Source organism: Calidris pugnax, unplaced genomic scaffold (assembly GCF_001431845.1).
Source record: "Calidris pugnax isolate Ruff unplaced genomic scaffold, ASM143184v1 scaffold44, whole genome shotgun sequence".
In the NCBI taxonomy this organism is placed as follows: domain Eukaryota; kingdom Metazoa; phylum Chordata; class Aves; order Charadriiformes; family Scolopacidae; genus Calidris; species Calidris pugnax.
Window position 1 is genome coordinate 2,692,421 of NW_015094506.1, and position 14,923 is coordinate 2,707,343.

The window sequence follows — 14,923 nt, forward strand, 5'->3', positions numbered from 1 at the left end:
CAGAGAAGCTACAATCTTCTCTGTCTCCCTCCATGAGCTTCTCCCTAACCCTCATGCATCGGCTGCCCAAAGGAAACAAGTCGGGTCCCTTTTTGGGGACACGGTGCCAGGCTTTGCTTGTCATCAGTCTCCCCCTAAAGCTACGCTGGGGCTGTGTGTCCTGGTTTGGGGTGAAGCAAAGCCATCTTTCTGTTCAGTGAGAGAGGCTGTGCCTTGCACACACCTGTGGTCACAGGGTCACACCTGTGGGAAGAGGTAGACAGGTCAGGTAACCCAAACTGACCAATAGGGTCTTCCATCTCATCTGCTGTGCTCAGTAGAAATGCTTGAGGGATCAAGTTGGCTCCTCTTCAATGAGGAGGACCCTGTGAGGTTGCCTACCTTTGATCCCCCTCAGAGTGTTCTGGAATCCAGAGACCAGCCCGGGATTTTCCTAGTGCCTGCTGGTGGCATCTCCCTGGGAGCTTCACAGTTTTGTATATATATGTATATATAGTGTATCTATTTCATTATTTCCTTTTTATTCTATTATTAATATTTCATTAGTTTAGGGGTTGTTTTCCTAAACTCATAAATCTCTTTCTCTCTCTTCTTCCTCTCCTTGGAACAAGAGGTGGGGGAGAGCATCTGCTGTCTTGTCCTTGGCCAACCCAGCCCAAAGCCCAAAGCACGGTGCCGTGGAAGGCCCTGGGAGGGGAGGACCAGCCCTGCAGACCCTGCCATATGTGGCACCGCATCCTTGGCTGCTGGAACAGCTGTGCTGGTCCCATCCCTGTCCTGACACCTCTCTCAGTGGCAGCGGGGACGTGTGCTCTGCAAATCCGGGCATTTGTCCCCAGTCACTCTGCTGGTTTTTCTACTCAAACACCTAAGTTTTTCTCACTTTCTGCCTGGGGAAGCGGTGCAGGCAAAAGACCTCTGGGGTAGGGGAGGTTTTACTCCTGGTGTAGATTTCCTCCCTGTGTGTTACCCCCCGGTGGGACCGCGGGGCTGCTGGCTGCGCTGGCCATCCCTCCTCTGACCCAACCTCCCCTGCTGCAGCAGAGAGGTGAACACTCCCCTTGGCAAATGATGGGGGGTTTTGCGCAAATAAACTCCCTTCAGCTTCGCAGCGAGGACCTGAGTGAACACGGACAGCACAAACCCGGCACTTTTCCTTGCGCAGGGTCCCACTGCCGTTTCTTAACTGGAGCAGAAGCCACGTCTTTGAAGTCATCTCCCAGAAAATTCCCAGGTGAGAGGGAAACGGTGAGCCAGGCTTCAAGCAAAAGCTGATCAAGAGCTTTATCCGTGCCTTACCCACAAGGACACATCAGGGCAAGACAGCTGGGTGCCTCATTCTTCCGAAAACAACGCGCCGGTGAGCTGTGAGCTGCACAGCACACAATTACATCGACAGCAGAAGGGATCAAAAGCCTCCACAGCAAATTGGGCTGCGTGTTACCTCGTTAAAACCTTTTTTTTGGCTGCGCTGATACCTCTGCTTCAAAGCCCACTGCAGTTTCTAGCGACATCATTAGCATTTCTTAAGCAAGCCCAGAGCCTTGCCTGAGACTGCGGCTGGTCTCTCCTCCAGAGGTGAAGCTCCTCAGACCCACACCGGCTGCAGGGAAGGCTTTGGGAGGCAGAAACAGGGTCTGAAACAGCCGGCTCCAGCCCAGGATGAATTTGGCAGCCCAGGCGTGGTGCACACAGCCCCTGTGCCCCTCTCAGCCCTCAGTGGGGAAGTGCTGAGAAGGAAATGAAACAAGATTTTGACACATGCCTGGTGGCCACTGGGGAGGCTGCATCCATCCAGCAGCCTGCAGGGCTGGGAGGTTCTGCCGGGGTCCTTTCCAGCCCCAGGGACAGCTCAGAATTGGGGAAATGGGTCTGGGAGAGAAGAGCCTGGGCCAGGAGGAAGGATGCTTCCCTTGCTGCTCCAGGAGCACTCGGTGCCAGGAGTTTGGAGGAGGAAAAGTGCAAGGTGGGCTCAGCTCTGGTGTGATGCCGTTTCTTTATAAGGCAACACATGGGGATGTTTCCCTGGATACAGCAGGAAGGAAAAGCAGGAAGCAAATTTCGTTGATTACAGCTCCAAGGATTGGGTGGTTGTGTTTTTTTTTCTCTCACCCTTTCTTTCCCCATCAAGTCATCACTTCACCCACAAAGCTGGTGCAGGCTGCCCTATGGGTCAGCCCAGCTCTTGGTGATAGGGTTCAGCATCTCACTGCTTCTAGATAACTCTCTCTGCTGACCACCACCAGTCCCCTCCACTAGTACATTGTCCCTGCTGGCACCCTCATGCATCTGCTGCCCAAGGGAAACACGTCAGGTCCCTTTTTGGGGACACGGTGCCAGGCTTTGCTTGTCATCAGTCTCCCCCTAAAGCTACGCTGGGGCTGTGTGTCCTGGTTTGGGGTGAAGCAAAGCCATCTTTCTGTTCAGTGAGAGAGGCTGTGCCTTGCACACACCTGTGGTCACAGGGTCACACCTGTGGGAAGAGGTAGACAGGTCAGGTAACCCAAACTGACCAATAGGGTCTTCCATCTCATCTGCTGTGCTCAGTAGAAATGCTTGAGGGATCAAGTTGGCTCCTCTTCAATGAGGAGGACCCTGTGAGGTTGCCTACCTTTGATCCCCCTCAGAGTGTTCTGGAATCCAGAGACCAGCCCGGGATTTTCCTAGTGCCTGCTGGTGGCATCTCCCTGGGAGCTTCACAGTTTTGTATATATATGTATATATAGTGTATCTATTTCATTATTTCCTTTTTATTCTATTATTAATATTTCATTAGTTTAGGGGTTGTTTTCCTAAACTCATAAATCTCTTTCTCTCTCTTCTTCCTCTCCTTGGAACAAGAGGTGGGGGAGAGCATCTGCTGTCTTGTCCTTGGCCAACCCAGCCCAAAGCCCAAAGCACGGTGCCGTGGAAGGCCCTGGGAGGGGAGGACCAGCCCTGCAGACCCTGCCATATGTGGCACCGCATCCTTGGCTGCTGGAACAGCTGTGCTGGTCCCATCCCTGTCCTGACACCTCTCTTAGTGGCAGCGGGGACGTGTGCTCTGCAAATCCGGGCATTTGTCCCCAGTCACTCTGCTGGTTTTTCTACTCAAACACCTAAGTTTTTCTCACTTTCTGCCTGGGGAAGCGGTGCAGGCAAAAGACCTCTGGGGTAGGGGAGGTTTTACTCCTGGTGTAGATTTCCTCCCTGTGTGTTACCCCCCGGTGGGACCGCGGGGCTGCTGGCTGCGCTGGCCATCCCTCCTCTGACCCAACCTCCCCTGCTGCAGCAGAGAGGTGAACACTCCCCTTGGCAAATGATGGGGGGTTTTGCGCAAATAAACTCCCTTCAGCTTCGCAGCGAGGACCTGAGTGAACACGGACAGCACAAACCCGGCACTTTTCCTTGCGCAGGGTCCCACTGCCGTTTCTTAACTGGAGCAGAAGCCACGTCTTTGAAGTCATCTCCCAGAAAATTCCCAGGTGAGAGGGAAACGGTGAGCCAGGCTTCAAGCAAAAGCTGATCAAGAGCTTTATCCGTGCCTTACCCACAAGGACACATCAGGGCAAGACAGCTGGGTGCCTCATTCTTCCGAAAACAACGCGCCGGTGAGCTGTGAGCTGCACAGCACACAATTACATCGACAGCAGAAGGGATCAAAAGCCTCCACAGCAAATTGGGCTGCGTGTTACCTCGTTAAAACCTTTTTTTTGGCTGCGCTGATACCTCTGCTTCAAAGCCCACTGCAGTTTCTAGCGACATCATTAGCATTTCTTAAGCAAGCCCAGAGCCTTGCCTGAGACTGCGGCTGGTCTCTCCTCCAGAGGTGAAGCTCCTCAGACCCACACCGGCTGCAGGGAAGGCTTTGGGAGGCAGAAACAGGGTCTGAAACAGCCGGCTCCAGCCCAGGATGAATTTGGCAGCCCAGGCGTGGTGCACACAGCCCCTGTGCCCCTCTCAGCCCTCAGTGGGGAAGTGCTGAGAAGGAAATGAAACAAGATTTTGACACATGCCTGGTGGCCACTGGGGAGGCTGCATCCATCCAGCAGCCTGCAGGGCTGGGAGGTTCTGCCGGGGTCCTTTCCAGCCCCAGGGACAGCTCAGAATTGGGGAAATGGGTCTGGGAGAGAAGAGCCTGGGCCAGGAGGAAGGATGCTTCCCTTGCTGCTCCAGGAGCACTCGGTGCCAGGAGTTTGGAGGAGGAAAAGTGCAAGGTGGGCTCAGCTCTGGTGTGATGCCGTTTCTTTATAAGGCAACACATGGGGATGTTTCCCTGGATACAGCAGGAAGGAAAAGCAGGAAGCAAATTTCGTTGATTACAGCTCCAAGGATTGGGTGGTTGTGTTTTTTTTTCTCTCACCCTTTCTTTCCCCATCAAGTCATCACTTCACCCACAAAGCTGGTGCAGGCTGCCCTATGGGTCAGCCCAGCTCTTGGTGATAGGGTTCAGCATCTCACTGCTTCTAGATAACTCTCTCTGCTGACCACCACCAGTCCCCTCCACTAGTACATTGTCCCTGCTGGGACTTGGTCTGGCCACAGAGCCTCACTTCAGCCTGGCCTTGCATGAGTGATGGCTCCTCTCCCAGAAAATTCCCAGGTGAGAGGGAAACGGTGAGCCAGGCTTCAAGCAAAAGCTGATCAAGAGCTTTATCCGTGCCTTACCCACAAGGACACATCAGGGCAAGACAGCTGGGTGCCTCATTCTTCCGAAAACAACGCGCCAGTGAGCTGTGAGCTGCACAGCACACAATTACATCGACAGCAGAAGGGATCAAAAGCCTCCACAGCAAATTGGGCTGCGTGTTACCTCGTTAAAACCTTTTTTTTGGCTGCGCTGATACCTCTGCTTCAAAGCCCACTGCAGTTTCTAGCGACATCATTAGCATTTCTTAAGCAAGCCCAGAGCCTTGCCTGAGACTGCGGCTGGTCTCTCCTCCAGAGGTGAAGCTCCTCAGACCCACACCGGCTGCAGGGAAGGCTTTGGGAGGCAGAAACAGGGTCTGAAACAGCCGGCTCCAGCCCAGGATGAATTTGGCAGCCCAGGCGTGGTGCACACAGCCCCTGTGCCCCTCTCAGCCCTCAGTGGGGAAGTGCTGAGAAGGAAATGAAACAAGATTTTGACACATGCCTGGTGGCCACTGGGGAGGCTGCATCCATCCAGCAGCCTGCAGGGCTGGGAGGTTCTGCCGGGGTCCTTTCCAGCCCCAGGGACAGCTCAGAATTGGGGAAATGGGTCTGGGAGAGAAGAGCCTGGGCCAGGAGGAAGGATGCTTCCCTTGCTGCTCCAGGAGCACTCGGTGCCAGGAGTTTGGAGGAGGAAAAGTGCAAGGTGGGCTCAGCTCTGGTGTGATGCCGTTTCTTTATAAGGCAACACATGGGGATGTTTCCCTGGATACAGCAGGAAGGAAAAGCAGGAAGCAAATTTCGTTGATTACAGCTCCGAGGATTGGGTGGTTGTGTTTTTTTTTCTCTCACCCTTTCTTTCCCCATCAAGTCATCACTTCACCCACAAAGCTGGTGCAGGCTGCCCTATGGGTCAGCCCAGCTCTTGGTGATAGGGTTCAGCATCTCACTGCTTCTAGATAACTCTCTCTGCTGACCACCACCAGTCCCCTCCACTAGTACATTGTCCCTGCTGGGACTTGGTCTGGCCACAGAGCCCCACTTCAGCCTGGCCTTGCATGAGGTCAGGGCTTTGAGTGATGGCTCCTCTCCTAAAAGGGAGCCTAAGAAAGTGATCCTGAGTGATACACCCTACCGTAACATCCTTTTCCATGAGATTCCACACAATTTCCATCAGAAGTCAATTAAGGCGGTAGTGAATGAAGCCATTCACAGTATAATTCCAGATTAATTAGCAGCACATAACCACATTATGAGTAACACAGCACTGCGAGGCCAGCCACTCCATCTTCATCAGTTCTCCATTTCCTCCCTCCTCCTTCCTTAGGGCTGGGGAGCTGAGCAATAGTGAAACCTCCAGGGAGACCTCCCCACGGGGCACCCGGGCAGCACCACCTCCCACAGATTTCTGCTGCTTGTGTGTGCCCTCAGCCTGCCTTAAACACTCCTTGTGAACAACCCAGTGACGGCCCAGTCCAAAGAGTGAGCGAACTTTCAGCAATTGACTTTTAAGTGTCCTTCTCCACACATTTTACCCCAACTGAAAGCCCTGGAGGCCAGCCCTCCCCAGTCTCGCTGAGGGAGGCTGCCCCACCGCAGGGACCTGACCTGAGGAGGGGCTCCAGCAGGTCTCCTCTCGTCTGCCAGGCCACCATCGCTGGAGATGTTTCATGTTTTTCTTTTCCTCTTGCTGCACTGCTGCTCAGCTGTTTCACTCAGCCACGCTGGCTCAAAAAGGTAGCAAGGACAGGAGAGTCACAAATTCAAGACTAGAAGGTTTTTGTTGGTTTTTTGTTGTTGTTTTTTAATTCATTTTGTTTTTCCTCCTTTTCCTTCTGCTTTCACTCCCACTGCTGGCACCAGAGGAAGGAAATGAATAGGTCCAGACAGACAGCAGTTATCTCCCAGTACTAGCTATCTGTCCTGGCACTGGGAACATTGTCTCGGGCTGTGCTTGGAGACAAAGTTTAAAAGGACCTGCCCCTGGCAAAGTGGAGATCCGGGCTCTTCAGGGAAAGCAACACAGCTGGGATCTTGCCAGCAGGGTTGGGACAAGGCATCTCCAGGCCGGGAAGCTCTTGGGGCTGAGCTGGGCCCTCACCAGCCCCAGAGCTCTCTCCCCGCTCCGAATGCCACCATCCAGGCTCTGCATCCAGGGATGGATGCTCCTGGGTGGCACAGGCCAACAATTAATGCTTTATATGCCCCTGGGGCTTATTGCTTGCTGGTCTCCAGCCGGACTGCATTTTAGTTCCAGATCACTCAAACCACGGCTCCGAGGTGTCCTTCACCCACGTCTCCCTCCAGGCAGGGCAGGCTGCAGTTCCCCACCACAGCTCCCTCCCTCCCCTGCCTGTCACCGGGGCATCCCAGCCCCGCAGACGCTTCATCTGCACCCCCAGCTTTGATGAAGTGATTTTCCGTTCACGTTAAAGTGGTACTCGAGACAGTTTGGGGGGGAAACAGATGAGGGTTAATCCCTAAACTTGGCAGGTCACTGCTGCTGCAGCCCAAGACCCAGCTGGAACTGGCTCTGATGGCCACAGCCTCCCCTCTGCCCTGGGGCAGCTGGAGCAGGAACAAGCCCAGCGCTCAGCTGCTCTCCCTGACCCTGATTTTATCCCATCTCCCCCAGGCTGCGACAGGGCTGATTGCTCTGCTCCTCAGTTCTGCTGTTACAACAGCCTGCCAGGGTCACGCTATAACCTGCATCCATTATTTTATATCTTTTTTTAATCATATTTAATGATCTGGTTTTACAGACTCTTTGTGGCAGCACAAGGGGCCGGTGCAGGGACAAACACGTTTGAAATTAACTTTAGCACCATCCCTTGCATCTTCTGAAACTGTGTCCACGTGTCCCCTCATTCAGACCCTTCCAATGCCTGAGGTTGGATCACGCAGGCAACAAAGCTCCAGCACCAACTTCCAGGAACAACTGGCACATGGGGACTGCAGATCAGCTCCCAGTTCAACCTCTTCTCCCCTCTCGCTTATTACAGCCTTTGTAACCACCCACCTACTCAGACCATCCCCAAAATCTCAGGAAAACCTACATGAGGCATTTAAGCAGCTCTGGAGATCCACAGAAGAGCAACTGACCTGGAGCCATGAGAAGTTGCTAGCTCAAGGTTGCACTCTGCAAAGGGGAAAATGTTGTGGGAGACTAATTTTGGCCTTTCCACCGGGATGCTCAAAGAAGTGGAAAGTTGAAGGAAAGTACTGCGCCTGTGGAAAAAACCCACACGAGTCTCTTTTCCATCTCCTGTAGGACAGAGGAGCAGCCCAGCAGTGGCTCACACACTGCAATGCAAAGGGCACAAAAGGCAGCCCCAGCTGAAAGGGGTCAGCTTGGCATTGGCACAGGTGTCAGGGCAGTTCTGCTCTGTGGCACAGCGGTGCCTGCCCAGCTGGTGCCGTTTCAAGATGAGCCTATGATGGGAAATCAAAGCTAATCTCATTTAAAGGGCAGGCTCTTCACAAAGATACCTTACGTGTTTCTGCAAAATACTTTGGAAAAAGACCAAAGCATCTGCCCGAGGAGAGTAACTCCAGTCCTGTTTTTAAGTGTGGGCACAAGACATCAACACCTGCATTCCACGCACCGCAAAGGCACCTCCACCCCTTCACACGTTAATCCCTATTCAGGTGTCCAAAAGCTGCAGCCTGTGTAAGGTAACGCCAAAAGTTGTTCTTGCTCCCACTGACCCCTTAACGTGAGCACACCCACAGGCACAGCAGCACGTGGTCAATCTTCACACCTCCTATCTCCACAACCCCCTCCGCTTTTTCTTTTTTTAAGCTTCTACCTACACTTAAGTTTCTTAACAAGAAGACTTGTTCCCTTCTCACCATTTGTTTAGATGGAAATCCCACCCTTTGAGTAGACACAAGTGCTCCCCCGAGAAGGAATTTACTGTGAGTGCACCCTCCCTGCTCCGTGTCTGCCAGCAGCACCACAGCCCTCCCGGTGAACACCAGCTCTTCCTTCCCCAGCGCTTCCACCCAGGGTCTGACCCAGCCCCAGCTTCTAACTCAGACTTTCTCATCAAGGTTTAAAACTCTGCCAGCACAGGATGAATGGGACGAGGTTACAATTATCCGGGGCTGGTGTCATACTGTAGCTTTCTATGCCACGGCTGTAGCACCAGAACACACAATCACCTGCAGCGCTTCAAGGTGAAGCAGACCACGGACCAGAAGAGGGATACAGCCGCAAGTTTTTCAATTTTTGGCAAAAATGTAACAAAAAGCAGATTTTCTGGGAATAAGCTGGAAGATGAGCGAAAGGCAATTTTGACAACTTATTGATCAAAGAGACTTCTAGACATCTATCACCTCCTCCGCTAACCTCACTTTCCAAGGACTCCAGAGACTGGAAAGAGAAGTGAAGAAGAGTGTAACTAATAACTGTGCAAGCAAACTGACTCTGAAATGCCATCCACAGGCCAAGAACAGAACTGGCTCTGCTCAAACTCACAGCCTCGTGTTTTGAGTAGGTAACTCTCTGAGAGGAGACAAACAGGGTGCATTCTCTTCCTCTGAAACCCCCCATGACACACCAAGGGTACCATAACACCCCATTTCAGCTACGGAGGGTGACTCGCGGTGTCAGGGGAGGTCTGCAGTGCTGCTGGTGGGACAGGCTGGTGCTCTGACACCACAGCCACCACCTTTGGAGGTGACACGTATGATCTTCGCCGCACCTAGGGACGGAGGGAACGGCAACACACGCACACAGACTGCAGCACATGGATAATCTTTATTGGTAACATCAGTGGAGCACCAGTAAACCATTACTGACTGTAGTGGTGACACACAGCTGAGGCACATGCTAAGGCACTTTTATTATATAAAAAAAAAATTAATTTCTTTTCGTTTGTGACAGCAATTGGGACATGAGGCTCCTGCATTTAGAGCGCTTCAGGCATACAGTATGGCGCTTCATATTTAATTATTTTTACTTCGCTCATAAGTAGGTCTAAATGCAGCATATACAATATGGTTAAGAATACAGGTAAATCCAGCAACCAGTGTACGGTGTAGAAAAGTAAAGACTATCTATATATAACCATGGTCCCAATAGAAAGGCAGTGATAAAGACCTTTATTTTTTTTCTTAATTACTTATTATGAGAGATACAAAGGCCTTACATATATCTGTGCAGATTAAAGGTTTTTTTTAATATACTCTTAGTCAATGGTGCACAATAACTAATCCCAACCCCTGGTTACAGAGCAGGTGCAAGAGGCTTGGACATGTCAATAAAAGAAGGATTTCCCTCCCCTTATCCCCACCCTCGGCCCACTACCCTATTAAGTTCCCCTAGATTCTGTCTATTACCATTAAATATATTTGGTCCCCCAGAGATTCTCAGACAAGCACAAGGACATTGTTCTGCTTCCCCAGCCTGTCTTTAACTACTGGTCCACGCTACCTTAGATGAAACCGCTCAGAGGCAGAGACACTAACAGGACATCATTGCACTTCAGAGATCTGTCCAGACAGTAAAAATAAGAAGAGGAAGAAAAAAAAGAAAAAAAAAAAAAAAAACAACTTTGGCAAGTCCTCCAGGTAACTGGTCCCAAGAGGAGCTTCCCTCTTCACCCCTCCCTGGAAACATATGAAAGAAGAAAGGGCAAATTGCCATGGCCAAAGCACACCGTTTTTCCTGAAACTGCTCCCAAACCACGTGGGTGGGCAGATTAAAAGAGGCAGAAGTCTGAGGTCACTGAACATGATTGCCAAAAGCAAACAAAGAGGGAGGGGAAAGAATTCAGAAAGGAGCTTCCCTGCAGCTAGAATCAAAGACAAAGGAGATTTACAGCAAAAATAACCTTTCCCTAAACCCCACTCCCTCCAAACTGTGTAAGGATTCACCAGCAGACATGGCACGGACAGTTCTATAGGCCTCTGTAAGCGGCCAAACTGCTGGTTAGATTTCAGAGCCCCGACTCTTTGGCATTAAATACAAAGAGGATTAGGAAACCGGAAAGAGGAGGAAACTAGGACCACAGATGCCCAATGGCTCCAGATACACAGAGCTGGGCTTGCTCTGCAGATCCCCAGCTAATTTAGGAGGAGAGGGTTTGCTGAGAGTCCAATGGAAGAGGGGAGGGTGGATGGGTCACTCCATCACGTGTAACCTGGGTCAAATGGGAGGACTTATTCAGTAGCTTTGGCATCACCAGCATCTGCTTTGCCGTCCACTTCCTCATCGGAGCACTCTCCTGTCCCCTTCCTGACAATTCGACGTGTCATGACAAACGGCAGGTCCCCGCGCCTAGGGAAGGACAGAATGTCAGGAAGACAAGGTTCCACTGAACTCACCAGACAGCACAGGCTTCAGAAAGAGGTGAGGAAGCACCTGGCCACGCTGTCTGCTGTGGGCAGCTGCCACGGGGAGCAGTTCCAGCAAGACTACAGCGGACTGTGCCGCCAGGGTATTGCACAAGATGCTCTGCCTTACCTGAGTTTGCTCTTCAGGGAACTGACTTCTCTATTCATGGCATCGGCTGTTTCAGTGGCATCCTCCAGCTCACGCTGGAGCTTCCTGCGGGATGCGTTGGCTCGCTGGGCCTCCTCCTCTGCTTCCTCAAGCTGGCGCTTCAGCTGCTTCAAGCGCAAGTTCGCCTTGTCCGCCTGAGCACGTATGGGGGGAGGGGAAAAAAAAAATATTAAAAAAAAAGATATCAATGATTCTCCAGAGTTACCGCACAGTGGTCAGAGCAGCAAAAAGCAGAAAGTTTCCAAAGCCCCCCACCTTCCCTTTCTGAAGATCCAAGCTTGTCCTTAAAAGCATCACATTTTCATCTGTGTCATCTTGTAATTATCACAGTAAGGGAAAAGATGATAAATCCACAGGAAGGTTAATGCTAGAGCTCCCTTACACGCAGATGATGCCTTGCTCACAGAAGGTGAGTCATCCCACCAGCAGACTCACCACTGCTGCGAGTAACTATACACACCTGATCTTTGAATTGCTCAGCATTACGCCTCTCATCATCCACCTGCAGCAAGATGTCTTTGAGCTTCTTCTCGGCACGGCGCACCTGCTTGCTGGCAGCCTGGCGCTCCCTACACAGAAATACAGTCACATCAGAAAAAGAACTTATCTCCCCTTGTCCCCAACAAGACAACCTTACTTGAGCAAGTTAGAAACTAGAAGGATAGGAAAAGTCCTCCTAACTTAGAAAAAAAGGGGATAGGAGGCAAGGTTTCCCAGAAATGACCAAAAGGCACCGATGTCACATGTATATTACTGAAGCTACAGAGCGACAGCAAGTGCACCACATCCATACTTCTAGGAGTGGTTAAGTCTGGAAAAAGCTGGAAGTCTCTATAGCGGAAAAAAAAAAAAGGGAGGTTTGGAAATCCTGTATCTAGACTAGCCAGTATACCTAGGATGAAGCCCTCACTCACAAATCAGAATTTGTTCAGAAGAACTTAAAATGCCAGAGTGGGTGGAGGCTTGTAAAAGAGACAGAGTTTCTACTAGGACATACTTTGTCTCCATATCCAACTGCTCTTCCAGCTGGGCTATCTTGGCTTCCAAGGCCGTGATGTTGGCCTTGTACTTGGACTTCACTGCGCTCTCCATCTCCTGCAGCTTCAGCTTCAGCTCCTTGTTCTGGCGCTCCATCTGCTGGCGAGCGTTCTCATTCTTCTGGGCGTTGCTACGCTCGGCGTTCAGGTCGGCATTCATCTGGTCAATCTGCAGAGGGAAGGAGGACTCAGCATATCAAGCACTGCAGCCTCAAAGGCTGCTTTATTTCTCAGACACATGCAAAGAAAAAGGACCCTCCGGGTGAGCTGAATACCTGGAATAACTCTGATACAGAGGAACCTGTCTGTAAGGCAGGGCACTTCTCAAAATATCTTAGTTTACCCAGATTTTCAAAGTAATTCCTTGAATAACAGGTTTATCAACCTCCTCTTATGGCTAAATTTGCCAATCACACACAATGGTCTCTGGGGTGAAAGCCATGGTTTGGCACTTAACACAGTAATTATCAGTCTTAGTGAATTACAAAAATCCTGAGCCAAGTGGATCCAATACATGTGCTTTACTAATTTTTCATTTATTCGCTGTCTGTCTACTTCCACTACAAAAAAGCAGCTTAAAAATACTGACATTGAAAGGTGAAAGGGGAAGAACTCAGGCCACTTCCAAACCAGGGCTCTGGCTGACAGTCAACCAAGGAGGGAATTATGCTTTGATCCACCAGAGTGAACAAGCCGTTCAGAAAACCATCCGCCCAGCTCCTCGGCTTTGGAGAGCTAAGAAAACAACACGCTTGACTCTCCAAGTTGGGCAGATAAAATATGGCAGAGAACAGGCAGATTAAGATCATGGTTTCTATAGCAGCCTAACAATTTCCATATGGTTAGTCCATTTGAAGCAGCATAGAACTGGCAGAAAAGTCGTTTTCCAAACACATTGTGGCACTGCTCTGCATGCCAAGTTGGAGCTGCAGGCTGCAGATCATCTTTCTCATAATTCCTTTATAGAGGAAAAAAAGGACTGGGAGCTTTTTTTGGGTTTTTTGTTTTGTTTTTTTCTTTTTTCTTTTTTTTTTTTTTTTTTTTTTTTTTTTTTTTTTTTTTTTTTTTTAATAAACTTGGGAGATTGTTCCAGCTACCCAATGATCTAAATGATCAAAACCAGTGAATTAACATCACCTCTGACTGCCTACCCTATTTTTCTGCATTGTGGTATTCACATGTTTCACCTTGCTTGCATCTACAGACTTCTGTGGGCCTGTCCTGTACACAAAGCAGCAGCTGGCATTAAATCTGGGTGCAGTTTGACAATCTGTATAGATTAGAGAACCCCTACTGGCACGTGCAGCCTGAACAGGTACCTGAAGATTTGCCTTCTTGAGCCGGTCATTGATTATCTCTGTGTTGCCCTGTTCCTCTTCTAACTCCTCCTCCAGCTGAGCTATCCGGGCCTCCAGGCGTCTCTTCTCCTCCATGGCCAGTGCCCTACAGTACACAGAATCATTAGTGTCGGTCGCATTAATGCCTTGGGGAATATTCACTGCTTCTAATTTTACAAAATAAGCTCAGTCTCTCAAGAGCAGAGGGGATACAGCGCGTGCTGCAGTCTACATAAAAATAACAGCCTGTGAAGTATTTTCCCAAACCAGCTCCTCCACCCTTGAAGAGGGAACATTACTCACCCTTTACCACTGTTGTTGGCGATCTCATCAGCCAGCTCATCCCTTTCTTGCTGGGCCTGGCGCTTGGCACGCTCGGCTGCTGCAAGTTCCTGGAATGAAAACGAGACGGTCAGTGATCCAATGGGAAGCCACCAATTAATGCAGCATAGGAAAAAAGCAGTTACTGGTAATGGGTGGTATGGTCTCTGGCTAGATCCAGACTTAACTGCAAGACATGGTCTGTTTTCGCCCACCCCACAATTTCCTTTGTTTTGCAGACTCCTGTCACAGCTGTCAAAAAAGGGCCAAATTTGGCATTTTGAAGTAGACTTCATATTTGAGCAGAGCAAAAGTACAAAAGAAAGGAAATAACCACTCAAGTTTAGACTACACTAATGCTACACTTAGTTTTTGGCCAAAGGAAACAAACAAGCCCTTGACTTGTCTGCATATTCCATTACCTCCTGCAATTGGATCATCTCTGCCTCCATGCTCTTCAGCTTCTTCTCATTTTCTTTGGCCTGTGCCAAGATCTCTTCTCTGGAAGTACGTGTGTCCTCCAGTTCCCGCATGTAATCCTTCATCTGTGCCTGAGAAGGGAGAACAAAAAAACCTATGAATTTCAGAGCATCTACAGTAATAAATTGAGTTTGTCTGTCTTATGGGAAATACGGAGAGAAAATAGAAACAGGGATTTATCTTCAGCTACCAAAAATGTTGCTGTAAAAACAAAAGGAATCACCCTTCTCCCATTTAACAAGTAGTAAGGAGAAGCAGTAATGGAAGCAAACAGGACTGTTTAAATTACAGGGAAAAAAAAATAATCTTGTCAGATACAGGGAGGTGGGAAAGGGAAGGTACAGGAAGCTTTCTAGTGAAGCAATGGAATGGACAGTCTCGGGAGGATTTAGAGTTTTTCCTAAGAACAGACCAGGCAAATGCCTGTAGGAATTATAAAAGCGTAACAGAACTGTCTTGGGGCAGGAGAAGGCCTAAATGATATTTAAGCCCCTCTAAGCTTTGCAGTTCCATAATCCTTTCCAAAAACACTGACACGAGGCAAGCACTAGAGTGGACTTTCCCTACAGCTTGTATCCCAGGGAGTTAAACAGGCAGATGGGGGTTGGAAAGATGTTTGAAATGCCAATAAA

General features: G+C 50.0%; 1 protein-coding gene across 2 annotated transcripts in view; it reads right to left on the reverse strand.

The window, feature by feature from the left end:
• Positions 1-9,351: 9,351 nt before the first annotated feature.
• Positions 9,352-14,923, reverse strand: part of MYH9 (myosin, heavy chain 9, non-muscle) — a 70,332-nt gene continuing 64,760 nt past the window's right edge. For both annotated transcript variants that reach the window (XM_014963668.1, XM_014963669.1), the window contains exons 35-41: positions 14,234-14,362; positions 13,794-13,882; positions 13,473-13,596; positions 12,114-12,322; positions 11,577-11,685; positions 11,078-11,250; positions 9,352-10,891 (exon numbers count right to left, since the gene is read on the reverse strand). In XM_014963668.1, the coding sequence (XP_014819154.1) occupies positions 10,774-10,891; positions 11,078-11,250; positions 11,577-11,685; positions 12,114-12,322; positions 13,473-13,596; positions 13,794-13,882; positions 14,234-14,362 (951 nt within the window). In that variant the 3' untranslated portion in view covers positions 9,352-10,773. The remainder of the gene's footprint in view (positions 10,892-11,077; positions 11,251-11,576; positions 11,686-12,113; positions 12,323-13,472; positions 13,597-13,793; positions 13,883-14,233; positions 14,363-14,923) is intronic.